The sequence below is a fragment of the Mustela erminea genome, chromosome 13 (assembly GCF_009829155.1).
Source record: "Mustela erminea isolate mMusErm1 chromosome 13, mMusErm1.Pri, whole genome shotgun sequence".
Lineage (NCBI taxonomy): Eukaryota > Metazoa > Chordata > Mammalia > Carnivora > Mustelidae > Mustela > Mustela erminea.
The window spans coordinates 46,492,789-46,507,330 of NC_045626.1; the positions used below are offsets into that span (position 1 = coordinate 46,492,789).

A 14,542-nucleotide genomic window follows, 5' to 3' on the forward strand; every position below is an offset into this window, starting at 1 on the left:
GCTGAGGCTTAAACAGCATCCACTGTTCTTACTGAGAGATTCAATAGATTTTTCTTGAACAAATGGCTTTTCAATATGTTGTATGTCTTCCATCAATTTTCAGTGTTGGGGAATGGTTGTTTTGATTGGAATTGCATTAATTATATAGATTTACTTGTGGAGGGTTATAACTTTAACACTGTCAAGACTCTAAGCTTTGAACATTATGTCTCTCCTTTATTGAAATCTTCTTTAATTTCCTTTTATAATATATAATTTTTAGTTAAATTTGTCCTTATGTGTTTATTTTTTGAAGCTAGCATGATGGGCTTGAAATTCTCATTTTCTGTTTTTTGCTGCTATTATATATAAATTTGTTTTGAGTCCCGTGGCCTTACTAAATTCATTTAATAGTTTTGGTAGCTTTTTTGCAGATTCCTCAGCATCTCCTACATGCGCAATCATGTTGTCTGCAAAAAAACAGACAACATAGATATTTTTTTCATAGATGCCCATAATCTGCTTTAGGAAATTATTTTCATTACCTAATTTCCTGAGAGCCCTTATCATGAGAATCTGTTGAATTTTATTAAATACTTTTTGCATATTGAAGTGATCATAGGGTTTTACTCATTCTATTAATATGATTAATTACACTGATAGGTTGTAGGGTGTTAATAAACTAGTCATAATGCTGGGATCAATTTCAGTTGGTCATGATATATTATTTTATTTATTTATTTTTTAAAGATTTATTTAGTTAGCTATTTGTCAGAGAGAGAGAGAGAGAGCGCGCGCACAAACAGGCAAAGTGCCAGGCAGAGGCAGAGAGAGAAGCAGGCTCCCCACTGAGCAAGGAGCCTGATGTGGGACTCGATCCCAGGACCCTGGGATCATGACCTGAGCCGAAGGCAACAGCTTAACCAACAGCTTAACCACCCAGGTGCCCATGATATATTATTATTTTAGTAAATTGTTAATATTTTGTTAAGAGTTTTTGCTTCTGTGTTCCTGATGGATATTGGTTTGTATTTCATGATATATGATATATTTTGTGTGGTTTTTGGAATCTGAGAAATACTGGTTTCCTGTGATGAATTAGAAAATATTTCTTTTCAGGTTTTTTTGGAAGTTTTTATAAGATTAGGTTTATTTCTTTCCTAAATGCTGATATAATTCATAGGCCAAAAAGTTGGGGGTTTTTGTTGTTGTTTTTTAAGGAAAGGATTGTAATTACAAATTTCTTCAGTTGCTAAAGGACTAGTTCTAATTTTCTATTTCTTCCTGGGTTGGTGTTTGTAATTTTTGCCTTTCAAAAAATTTGGCCTTTTTCTTAGGTTATCAAACCTTTTGGTACTAATATTCCCTTATTATGTTTTTAATGTTTGTATGATAGGTAATGCTGTGCTCTCTTTCATTTTTTTATATTAATAATTTGTGTCTTTTTTTTCTTCCCTAGATTAACCTGGCTAGCAGTTTATCAATTTTATTGATTTCTCCAAAGAACTAGTTCTTGATTTTTTTGGGAAACTTTTTTTTTCTGTTTTCTTTGATTTTTTTTTTGTTCTTTTTAAGAAATTTCTCTATGCTTCAGGTTTAATTTGTTTTAATTAATAGTTTCTCAGTGTCCAAGGTTGGATTATTAAGGTCTATTTTCTTTACTAATACAGCCATTTAAAGCTATACTTTTATCTTTGTAACCGTTTTAGTTTCATGCGGCTAATTTTGGTATGTTTTCATTAGTAGTTCAAAATATTGTCTAATTTCTATTAGAAATTAGTAGAATTTCTATTAAGGGGCACCTAGGTGGCTCAGTAGGTTGGGACCTCTGCCTTTGGCTCAGGTCATAATCCCAGGGTCCTGGGATTGAGCCCCAGAGTCGGGCTCTCTGCTTAGCAGAGAGCCTGCTTCCTCTTCTCTCTCTGCCTGCCTCTCTGCCTAGTTGTGATCTCTGTCAAATAAATAAATAAAATCTTCAAAAAAAAATTTCTATTCATAGAAATCTTGTCTTTGTACCAATGAATATTTAATTTTCAAGTAATTGGAAGTGTTCTTCTAAGTGATTGGGATGTTTATGATCTGTTTCTGACTTATAATTTAATTTCATTTTGGTCATTGAATGGGTCCTATATGATTTGTCTTTTTAGATGTATTGAGACTTGCTTAATGGCTCTATGAATGGATTATCCCAGTAAATGCATTTAAAAATAATGTGTATTTTGCTACTGCTAGGTTTAGAGTCCTATAAATATCCAGTCATGGTGGTTGATAGTACTGTTCAGATCTGTGTTTTGCTGATTTTGGGCTAATTGCATCAGTTGCTGAGAGGGGTATCAAAATAACCAACTATGCTGTGGAATTATTCATTTCTCAGTTATTGAGCACATACATACCAATGATCTTGTCTTCTGAATAATTGACCCTTTTATTATTATATGGTGGCCCTCTTTATCTCCTGTAGTATATTTACTTTTGAAATCCATTTTGCCCAATATTACATAAGCGCTCAGGCCTTATGCTCACTGTTTGCATAGTATCTCTTTTTCTCTCCCATTTCCTTTTAACCTATACATCTTTATTTTCTGTCTGTGTAGATAGTATATATTTGGGTCCCTATTAACCATTCTGAAAATTTTGCCTTTAATTAGACTTCTTTTGAGAATATGTTCCACTTTCTTCTTCATGTATCAGGTAATTTTGGATTGTATCCTTAATATTATGAAATGCTAAGTTCTGGGGATTCTGGGTTCTGTTATTTTTCTCTGTTAAATGTTATTTCCACTGTTCTAGCAGGTCATTTTCTTGACTGGGTTTAGGTTGTAAACTCTGTTTTTTCTTTAGTATTTCTGCCTCCCTGGCTTTTCCTTATTAATTCTTAAAGACAGACTGTAGATTTTTCCACGTGTGCCCATGCTGCTTGTGTCCCTCTGTGGACTGTATGTGCCAGCTGAAAAACCTTGGGGTGGGAACTTATTTGCATAGTTATTTCCTTTCCTCTAAGAGCATTCCCTATCTGAGTCTGTCAACTTTGGTTCACTCTCCAGTTCCGTCAGGCAGTTGCTTTTTTTTTTTTTTTTAAATATTTTATTATCCATTTTGAGAGAGAGTTCCAGCGTGCATAAGCAGGGGAGGGGCAGAGGGACAGAAAGAATCTCAAGTAGACGCCATGCCCAGCACAAAGCTCACTCTTATAACCCCAACATCACAACCCAAGCTGAAATTGAGAGTCAGACACCCAACTGATGCAGCACCCCCAGCACCCACCCCCATCCTGGGCAGTTGCTTTTTATAGTTGTTTTCTGCAAGGAGGAGGGTGGGACTCTTGTAGGGTCTGGAAGTAGAAGTCTTTTTCCATTCCTTTTTTTTTTTTTTTTTTTTTTTTAAAGACTTTATTAGAGAGAGAGTGTGTGAGCGAGAGAGCACACACAGGGGGAACACCAGAGGACCAGAGGGAGATGGAGAAGCAGACTCCCCATGGAGCAGGGAGCCCAATGTGGGGCTTAATCTCAGGACCCTAAGATTATGATCTGAGCCAAAGGCAGCCACTTAACCGACTGAGCCACCTAGGCACCCCTATCTTTTTCCATTCTTAAATCCCCTCACTTTCCAAACATATGTTTCAATGAAACATAATTTTTTATCTTCTTTTCCTTTCCCCCTTCCTTACCAATTTCATGTGTACTTACTCTTTTACACTCAGTTCAAATATTTTGTACATTCAGCTCAAACAAAAAGTTCAGGAGAATGGTATGAATAAGAAGTTGGGGCTCTTGCATTTAAAGAATTTTATAGCCCAAGTGCATGCTAAGTTATTAAATATAAAGGATAAAACTACATACCTAATTGACTATTCAATTAGGACTGTTTACCTAATTGACTATTCAATTAGGACTATATTTTGACTATTCAAATAGAAATGAGTAACTACGAATATGAAAGCCAGATGTTATTATAGATAAGCTGCAATGCATGTTATATCCCCAGTGCATCAATTTTTCCTCCAGTTTTTACCATTTGGTATTTTAAATATTGTTCAATTGGGTATAATTAAGTTATGTTAATACTGTTATGTATTATATATACTATTATATATATATACACACACACATACACACATACATATATCCTATTTTATGTGCATGAATGATATTGTCTGACTTCTTTATATCCAAGGTAAAATCCACTGATAGCTGCCTCTTCTTTATTAAATGCTTTGATGACACTATTCATGGCTTCAGGGTTCCTAAGAATAGTCTTCAACAGTCAAGAGAGGTAATTTTATGGATTCATTTATCTTTCATAGAACTTAACATTTAAAAACAAAGAATATAAAATCAATTCAATAATATCTAAAATTTTGTTGACTGTACCATTTTAATTGGGATGATTATATGAAGCCTGAAATTTGGCTTATGTATTAATTTCTTTATCAACATGTACCTGCAGATATTTTCTGTTCATAATTATCTTTTTAAATTTGATTTTGTGAATCATTTTCAGAAAAAAGTCCTGAATGATTATATAGTCTGTCTCTTAATTTATAGGTGTAGAAACTGAAGCCAGTGAGATTGAAGTGCTCTCTCAAGGTCACGCAGCTTACAAGTGACAAAACCCGGCTTCAGCTTAGGTGTTCTGATTTATTACAATATAGCCTCAGCCTTCCTTTGTGGTAAATTGAACAACAGCAACAAGCAAGCAAATTGGGATTGATGTGACAGAAATTCATAGTGCAGTTTTTTTTTTTTTTAAGATTTTATTTATTTATTTGACAGACAGAGATCACAAGTAGGCAGAAAGGCAGGCAGAGAGAGAGAGAGGAGGAAGCAGGCTCTCCGTGGAGCGGACAGCCCGATGCAGGGCTCGATCCCAGGACCCTGGGATCATGACCTGAGCCAAAGGCAGAGGCTTTAACCCACTGAGCCACCCAGGCACCCCCATAGTGCAGTTTTTTTAATGGACACTCCATATTCCTTTAGATCAAAGGAATATTTGTAGAAACTGTCTTGTTTTTTGTAAATTTTGTAAGGGGTTAAAAGAATCTATTTCCAAAGTGGTTAACTTTGGCCCTGAAAAGAACCCTAAATGATCTAAGTCCTGACTCTCTGACCATATCAGAAAGTGGTAAAATTTGACCTTGAATAATGCTTTAAGAAAAGAGAGGTAACACACATATTTTTAGGGAAAATATTCTTTTTGTGAAATCACTGATATTTTAAAAACGTTAGTAAAAGCTAAAGCATCAAGGCAATTGTTGGCTTTCTTATAACTCGATTACAAGTTAGTAAAACTGTATTTCTGGACATATTAGTCCAGAAATATGAACTGGACTAATATGTCCATATTAGTCCAGTATATCCAACAGTGTGGAAAGTCTATAATTTTAAGTGAAAAAATTTCCATCCATTACAGCATATCCAACAGTGTGGAAAGTCTATAATTTTAAGTGAAAAAATTTCCACCCATTACTCAGCTTTTATAATGTGTATCTTTTTGAATCTGTAATATTTCCTCCACATAAATTTTAACTTTCTAAATCATTGGCATATTATCTCTTTTTTGAGTAAAAATGCATTTCACTTTTATTCCAATTCTTGGATTATTTCAGGACTGGCTGGAAGCAATAGAAGATCATTCTGCTTATAGCACTCACTACTGTTCCCAGGACCAGCTGAGTGATGACGAAGAGGAAGATGCAATTTCAGCTGTAGACTTGAAGGAATCCTTAGAGGTAATGGAAAAACCAAACCTGACTTTTTAAATTTTATTTTATTTTTCTACAGATTCTATTTATTTATTTGACAGACAGAGATCACAAGTAGGCAGAGAGGCAGGCAGAGAGAGAGAGAGGAGGAAGCAGGCTCCCCACAGAGCAGAGAGCCCGATGCGGGGCTTGATCCCAGGACCCTACGATCATGACCTGGGCCGAAGGCAGAGGCTTTAACCCACTGAGCCACCCAGGCGGCCCCCAAACCTGACTTTTATAGCTAACTCTGTCACCAAGAATTTTTTTTTCAAATGTGAGATTTTGAAATTAAGAAATCTGACAATGGAGGTAATAATGCTCTTTGTCCAGTAATATTTTATGCTATTTATAGTGTCTTTTATGATGATACTGTCAAATGTCTCTGTAGATAATGCTCTAAAGATAGGATCCTATGCCCAAATATATCTTTTTCGGTTAAAACGATCAGTTTTAACAATCTGTGATCAGATTGTCATTCTGTTTGAAAACTGCTGCCAGTAGGGGGAGCGTGCAGAGCTTGACTTGCTGCCCTTTATGACTTCACTGCATATTTCAGAGTTTAAATAATGCAACCATAGTGATACCTATCCTGGTTGGTAGTTTCACTTAAAACCACTTGTAATCTGTAACTTCATTGATTAGAGGTAAGATAAAGCATCAGTAATAAAAGGACAGGCCTTTATCTGAAGTGATGTCAAAGTCTTAGCCATAGAGAAATACCAGTATGTGTTACTGAAATGAAATAGGTTTTTTTGTTTCTTTGTTTTTTGTTTTTAAATCTGGGCATCAGTTTTCTGGCTGTGTCTTTTAAATGGGAACGAGGTTTGGAAGAATTAGAACTACAAAAGGTTGATGGATAATGGAGTTTCAATCTAAATAATTATGTCAGAACGTATCAATTTGCCTACTAAATTTAATCTCTTTTTTTTTCCCTAACTAAATGAAGTGGTTGCAGGATTTGAATGTTTCCATATCAACAGCTTTAATGGGGTTAAGTTTGCTAATACCTAGGGAGTTTTATTGACTTAAGGACCTGTAAACGTAGAGATTTTGGATCTTTCGATCCCTAATCCTATTTTATGATGGAACATTAAAAAACTTGAGCTCTTCCATGTTTGGTTGAAGACATTGCCAGAATTTATTGACATTTGCTTTACCAGTGCTACTTCTGTATTTTGGGTTTTTCTTTTTTTAAGCCTAATGTATAGAGTGACAACCATATACATAATTTTCAGATCTGTGAACTTTGCAAAAATAACATCCACCAGAGCATCTAAATAATATTAAATCTGTTCAGGTAAATAAAGTTTACATATCTATGGCCAGAATCATGTTAAACAAATGTATAGAGTGACAACCATATACATAATTTTCAGATCTGTGAACTTTGCAAAAATAACATCTACCAGAGCATCTAAATAATATTAAAACTGTTCAGGTAAATAAAGTTTACATATCTATGGCCAGAATCATGTTAAACAAGTGAGGAAAAAAAAACCCCAAAACTGCTAAATATTTCAACTTTTAGTCAGTATTCCCTCCATGAAAAGAAGTCCTTTCCTATTTATCCTCAAAATAAGGTAAATGATAAAACGTAGAAGGACTTAGAAAGCATACCAATCTTTCCTAGGATGATTATGGTAATTTTAAGACATTTTTAATGGAAGCTACGGGTAAAATAAAAGCATACTAACCCATATATCATTAAAAAAGGTTTTTTTGAAAAAAATGTTTCTTTGGTATAGTTTTCAGTTTTTCATGTTATCAACTTCAACTGTACCTTTTATTTTATTCACTTGAATATCATGCTCTTATGTTAACTTTAAAACCATTAAGTTTTTGCAACTTCTAGATTTTTATAGCACCTGAAGTCGGGGAGAGTTACAGCAGTGTTTAGCACTTTCATGTTTTGTAGGTTATAAACATGTTTCTGTCCAACAGATTTGAATGCTAATTCTGTGAATCTTGATTCTGTCTCAACTCCTGAAGTTTGGTCCAAAAATAGGTTAAAATCTGAAATGAGCTGTGAAGTATGTTAAATTGTAGCTTGTGGTAGACTGGCTCCAGAATGCCTTTGATCATTGGATTCTTAAATTGTGAGGATATTCAGGGACCTATTTGTGAAATGAAACCTATTCTAGATGTTTATAGACTTTCTAAAGGGAATTAAGAACTCTAGGGTTAGGATACTCTAAAACCATCTGAATTCCTGTAAAACTAACCTTATTTCCTCAGCATGGTTTTGGACAAGACATTATCGGGAGGAAAATATCCACACTGAAAAAAGTGGCCAGGTTATATGATGTTTTTGGTCTCATCTTATCTCCATCCAAAACGAGGACCTCGAAAAATTGAAAATGGCTTTTCGCTTATCTCTCTGTCACTGCCCTGAGGTTAAGTCTCCAGAGAGAAAAGTATAAGACAAACCATAGAGATATTGGCCTTATGGTTGTTTCCTTAATGACAACTTGAAAACATTTCAAATATAAAAATAGGAAGACAAATTCAAGCACGATGTTGGTGTAGAAAGGCTGTCCAGTACTATAGCTAGTAGACACATTTGGCTATTCAGACATAGAATTAAAAATTCAGCTCCTTTTAACTGAATACAGTTCAGATGCTCAGTAGTCACATGTGGCTACCACTTTGGACAGTACAGTGTAGTACAGTGTACAGTGTAGAATGCTTCCATCGTTGTAGAGTATACTATGGGACAAAACTGGGATAGGCTCTTAGATTCTGGGCGGCACAAGGAAAATGAAGGTTTCATTTGTTGATGATACCTTGATTCTGTAGGATCTGAAGTCAGTGTTATAAGGATTTAATGAGCAGAAGATGTTAAATTTTAGTCAAATGAGAAAGTGATATCATACTTTCCTGATTTAAAGGTAAATGATGCCTATTATTAAAATGAATGTGCAGGAAGATGAATGTACATCAACATAGGGCTGATAAATATAAGATTGGTACATTCAACACAAGAATGAGACAGATTTATATATATTGATATATCTAAGATTTATGGTTACATGAAAAAGGCAAGGTAGAAAATGATGTATCTACTATGCTACTATTTGGGAGAAGAAGCAGGGTCTTACACACACATTTGTGTAGGCTTAGGTCATCCCTGGCAAGATGAGAAGTTAGTAACAGTGGTTGCTTTGAGGCTAGTAAAGGGGGAAAACAGGGACTCTAGGACTGATATGTTGAGAGAGAACTGCCTTTCTCTCTATATATCCTTTCATTTAATTTTTTTAATTTTGTGTAAATATCTACTGCAAAATAGCACATTAGGAAGATTACAGAGCAGGGCCATAATGATCCCCAGGTCCGAAGAAGAATAAATGTGCTACGTATTGACTTAAATTGAGGGGAGATGGATTTCGCTGGAGGTAGGGAGCCTTGGAGGTGAGCCTTGGTGCACCAGTACTCACAGTCCTGGCTGTTTTCTGCAAAGAGGAATGTCATCAGAGTTCTATAATATATTCTCTAAAAAGTTTCTGTACAATAAAATGAATGCATTTTATGTCTTCAGTTTGACATGTTCTGACAAATGTGTATACCCTTTGTAACCACCACTTCTCTCAAGATAGAGACATTTTCGTCATCTCAGAAAGTTCCCTAAGGACCTCTTCCCTGGCAATGCACTTAACCTCCATCTCAGGCAACCACTGATCTGCTTTCTATCCTTATAGGTATCACTTTTGCCTGTTCTAGAATTGTGTGGAATTGGAATCATACTGTATGTGCTCATTGAAACCTGTTTTCTTTCATTCACTATGTTGTATCTGTAGTTTGTCCCTTTGAATTGCTTGAGTAGAGGCAGCTTGGTTCTGTTCTTAATTAACCAAATGTGGGTTGTAGCAAATAGCCTGGAATTTATGACCTCTCCCCTACCCCATTCAGTCCTGCTGAGCCCTTGATAATACATATTTGAGCTGTTTTTCTAGGCCAGGGATAATAAAGTGGTTTAACATCAACTTAAACGCAAGAGCCAGTATCTGGGTGGGCAGTAGTAGGAGCAGGAGGCCTGCGTTGGGAACGTGCTCGGCTGCTCACCTGGGTGCCTCCTGCCCTCTGGGCCCTGAGTCTGTGGATGCCACTCTGTTCTTGAAAGTTACCTGTGCCCAGATAACTTTGGTTTAAAATACTGTCATGCTTGGGCATTAGGTCATTGCTTAAGAGTTGTTTATGTAGAATAAAAAAAAAAAATTAAAACCTAAAAACAATGCCTGACATAAGGTGAATGTCTTAGAAGTTAAGAATGGGACACCATGCTGGGCTTTGCAAAGAACTCCTGAACAGTAACCTTTCTAAATAGATTTCTAGGTTTACCTATTATAACCGGTAGCTGCTAAGGGGGAAATTACAGCAAACTGGAGGATGTGAACATATTATTTGTATTAATAACCTCTTTCCATTTGTTTTACCTTCAAAACCACACCAACCTAATTATAAAGCAGAATGTGTAGAGATCAGATCTTCTCCAGCTGACCTAATACGTACCTTTTATCAAAACAAGTAAATCCTCCATCAGGGAAGCTCTTTTTTGTAACTGTCTGTCAGGTAGATATGTTAAGGGAAGAGGAATGGGACTCAGGTATTTGAGGGTGATGTTATGGAGAACGTGCTTGTCTTTATTACCCCAGGAGCCCTAGCCTGTTCATTACAGATTCTCAGACTGGAGATGAAGCAAGTGCTTGCTTTTATGCATCCAGCTCACTTTCACCATAGAAAGGAAAAGGAAAGATGGTTGCATTGGCTTGCATGTGGGCAGGAGGATTAACTATGTATACAGTAGAAATGACAATTTTCTTTTAATAAATCATAAGTGATACATTTGGTTGCAATGCCTGTTTCAGGTCCTTCAGATCAACCTCTTCTCTGCTTTCAATCTGTATTTATGGGCTGTGTCCGCAAAAGTGACACAGGACACCATTTCCCTTTCTGTGATGCTTTAAATTGTGTAGTGTTAGGTATCTTCCCTCTTAAAACAAAAAAATTATTATTATATTTTTTATGTTGTTAGAGCTCTCAACACAGAGTAATGTAGATTTTAAAGAGAACATTTCCTGTCACTAATGTGGTACCATGAATAATCCTGCTGTGGTTGAGCTGAGCATCATAAGCACTGAAAATTTTATAAGGCAAAAAAGGAGAAAAGCCTGGTTACCTGTGCCCTTTGTCATGTCGGACTGATTTAGGAGGAGCAAAAATGTTTAGTGATAAGCCAGTTGGGATAGGAGTACAAAGTGGGGAATTCATAAGGATAAACAGTGCTCTGCCTACAACAATGTGATTCTAATATTAGACTCAAGGTTATCAAAATAGACATTTTTCATTGCCCTAACCAACTGACTTCACAATGATAATTTTCTTGCTTATTCTTCCTACTTCTTGAAAGTAAAACTAACATCAAAATTACATTGTTAGGGACGCCTGGGTGTCTCAGTTGGTTAAGCAGCTGCCTTTGGCTCAGGTCATGATCCCAGGATCCTGGGATCGAGTCCCACATCGGGCTCCTTGCTCGGCAGGGAGCCTGCTTCTCCCTCTGCCTCTGCCTGCCTCTCTGTCTGCCTGTGCTCACTCTCTCTCCCTCTGTCTCTGACAAATAAATAAATAAAATCTTAAAAAAAAATTACATTGTTAATATAATCAATGTGATTACCTGACTTTTCATTTTCGACTTCTAAATCTTTACTGAGATGGGATGGAACTTGTGTCATTAAACACTGGGGATCTAAAATTAAGCTTTGATTTACTAAGAAAATGTCCTTACTGGTCTGCTTATGTGGACTTAGATGGCTGAATGAAAATCTGCTGTGGTTTCTAAATACTACTACCATCTAGTTTTTTTAAAAAATATATTCTTAAGGAATGCATTTTATAATTCCCTGATGAATTTAATCAAGTCTACAAAAAGGATTAATTGGGAGAAATCTAACTCCTATGTATATGGAATAAGGAGTTCTCAGAAACAGTGAATTCAGTTTTATATTGTGTACATGACAAATGTTGAATATATTTATAATTTAGAAAGATTTATTTTTTTAAATCTGTATTTGATTAAATGCAATATTCAATTTCTAAGGAAATTTTTTCATGCTTTTCTCTCTGTTAAGATGGATCTTAATTACTGTGGTATATTGACATATGAACTAAAAGTTTTGAAAGAAACAGTAAAGCATATGTACTTTAAAAATCCTTTATTAATAAGTTTTAATTTCGCTTTTTGTTTTTGTTTTCCCAGAAAGCGCAGACATGCCAACAGAAACTAGATAGGGAAATTTCTACCTTTCTGAAAATGATTATGGAGTGTGACATGGCTAAAGGTAAAAAAAAAAAAAAAAAAAAAAAAAAAGTTGGGGGGTCTAACTACCAAATAAAACCTGCTATTTAACACAACCCATTTTCCTAGATGTTGCTCCTTTGTAGTTTTGTTAGCTATACATGTAGATAATTTTCAGATTTGAATTCAAAATTATGTTTGATAAGACTATTTAACAGTTTTAAAAAGCTACTTAAAATTTCTACTCATGGGGGAGACTTGGTTTGTAGATTAATATTTTATTCTTTAACTTTTTCTTTAAAGTTAACATTTTGGGCTTATAAATTCATTTTGCCTGCATAATGAGATTCCTACTTATGAATTCAGAAGACTTGAATTTTAAACTGTCTTGGGTTTGAATTCTTGTTCTGCCATTTACCAGCTGTTACTTTGAACAGTACATGTAACTTCTCTGAGCCTGTTTCTCCATATGTAAATGAAGGGGTTGGTTGTTCTCAGGTCTTAGTCTTTTATGATTCTATGAATGTCTACATGACCTTAAGTGTCTAATGGTTAATCTACCTTTCAGTAGTAACTTTATTTCTTCAGTCTCCACTGATTATGAATCATCAAGAGTCGGCTATAAATACTCCAAAAATCAAAATAACATATAATACAAAATCAAAAATCCAATAAAAAATTATATATCTAGAAAAAAGTATTACTTTGTAAATTAAAAACTGTGTTTCTTATACTTTAGACTCCTCACCATTGCTTTAGATTTCAGCTATGATGGGTTTGTAAATAACTTCACTGAAATTTAATTGATTCAGTTGTCTATGAGTTTAACTATCAGTTTTTTTTTTTAATTTTTTATTTCTTATAAACATATATTTTTATCCCCAGGGGTACAGGTCTGTGAATCACCAGGTTTACACACTTCACAGCACTCACCAAAGCACATACCCTCCCCAATGTCCATAATCCCACCCCCTTCTCCCAAACCCCCTCCCCCCAGCAACCCTCAGTTTGTTTTGTGAGATTAAGAGTCACTTATGGTTTGTCTCCCTCCCAATCCCATCTTGTTTCAGTTTTAATCACAAACTAGTTTCCCTTTATAGACTTCTCAGTTTAGTTTATATATGCCCAGGGAATGCAAAGAAAAGCTAATATTAGAATAAACTGAACACAGGTATTTTCTCTCTGTCCAGATGGAAACTTGGGCATCCCTTTGTCAGTTCCATAAACATTTATTTGTATTAATGATAATAGCTTTGAGAAGGATAGCATTAAGTCATTTTGATTATTGTGGGCTGGAATATTATATTACTGAGCACTCTTCATCCTCAGTGAACTTTATAAATAAGAGCAGCTTCATTAGATATAATTCACAATCTAAAATGTATCCACGTGAAGTATACCCTTCAGTGTTTTTTAATATACTTAGAGTTACGCACCTGTGACCATCAAAGAGCTTTTAAAACACCATCTTCAAGAAACATCAAAAGTAAGAAGAGATACTGGGGTGCCTAGGTGGCTCAGTGGGTTAAGCCTCTGCCTTTGGCTCGGGTCACAATCTCAGGGTCCTGGGATTGAGTCCTGCATCGGGCTCTCTGTTCAGCTGAGAGCCCTCTTCCCCCTCTCTCTCTGCCTGTCTCTCTGACTACTTGTGATCTCTGTCTGTCAAATAAATAAAATCTTAAAAAAAAAAAAAGTAAAAAGATACTGATGACATTTAAAAGATGTAGGAAATGTCCAGAGTTAGATGAAATATAAGGATTAATTCCTTTAACATGGAACAAAGAAAGAAATTACATCAGAACTACAACCAAATTAAGTTTTGGGTTTTTTTTAAACTTTGAGTGAGATCTTTTCGTTCAGATTATCCGTATGACCTGTCACTTATAACGATGGTATGCATCATTTGCGTTTTTAGAGATACGCATAATATTCAATATTACAAAAGAGCTATTTCAGACAGTGCCCTCTAGAAAACTTTGAGAGGTCTGATGATGATCTGACAGTGCTATTTCATATATCTACAATGAAATTCAATAGATTTATACACAAACAACTGTAAACATTATTTTCTGCAGGTGTAGATAGATAAATTTGCATATTATATAAATAGTAAATGGGGTTAAGATGATTTCATGAGTGGAATTAGAGTTGAAGATAACTGTGTTACCTTAATGCCGAGGGATTGTGCAGAGTAATCTTGCAACATGTGTTTTGTTGCTCATATATAGTAGTTGATAAATACACATCCTGCTCCATACCATCTAAACAGTTTGCCAATAACGTCTCAAAATGAAGAACCACAGTGTTCCTGGATAAAATCTAGACCTTGTGGTTATGTTAGTTGTCTTACATTGTAATACAAAATTATGTGAACTTGAAGACTCCTCTCTTAACGTTTTATTCCAGCTTATGCCATACTGGTTTGGCTCGGTGTCCCATCAAATCCAAGTCACTGCAACAGCCTCCCCTGTGGTCTTCCTGCCTTCTGGAACCCTATGCGTTCCATCCCTAAAGGGAATCCAAGCTTTTTA

The 14,542-nt window shown here is 35.4% G+C and overlaps 1 protein-coding gene across 1 annotated transcript in view; it reads left to right on the plus strand.

Annotated features, from left to right (window-relative positions):
- Window positions 1-14,542, plus strand: part of OSBPL1A (oxysterol binding protein like 1A) — a 230,070-nt gene that overhangs the window by 78,994 nt on the left and 136,534 nt on the right. Inside the window, 3 exon segments of the mRNA XM_032309390.1 lie at window positions 4,153-4,251; window positions 5,585-5,707; window positions 11,973-12,054. Of these exon segments, the coding sequence (XP_032165281.1) occupies window positions 4,153-4,251; window positions 5,585-5,707; window positions 11,973-12,054 (304 nt within the window).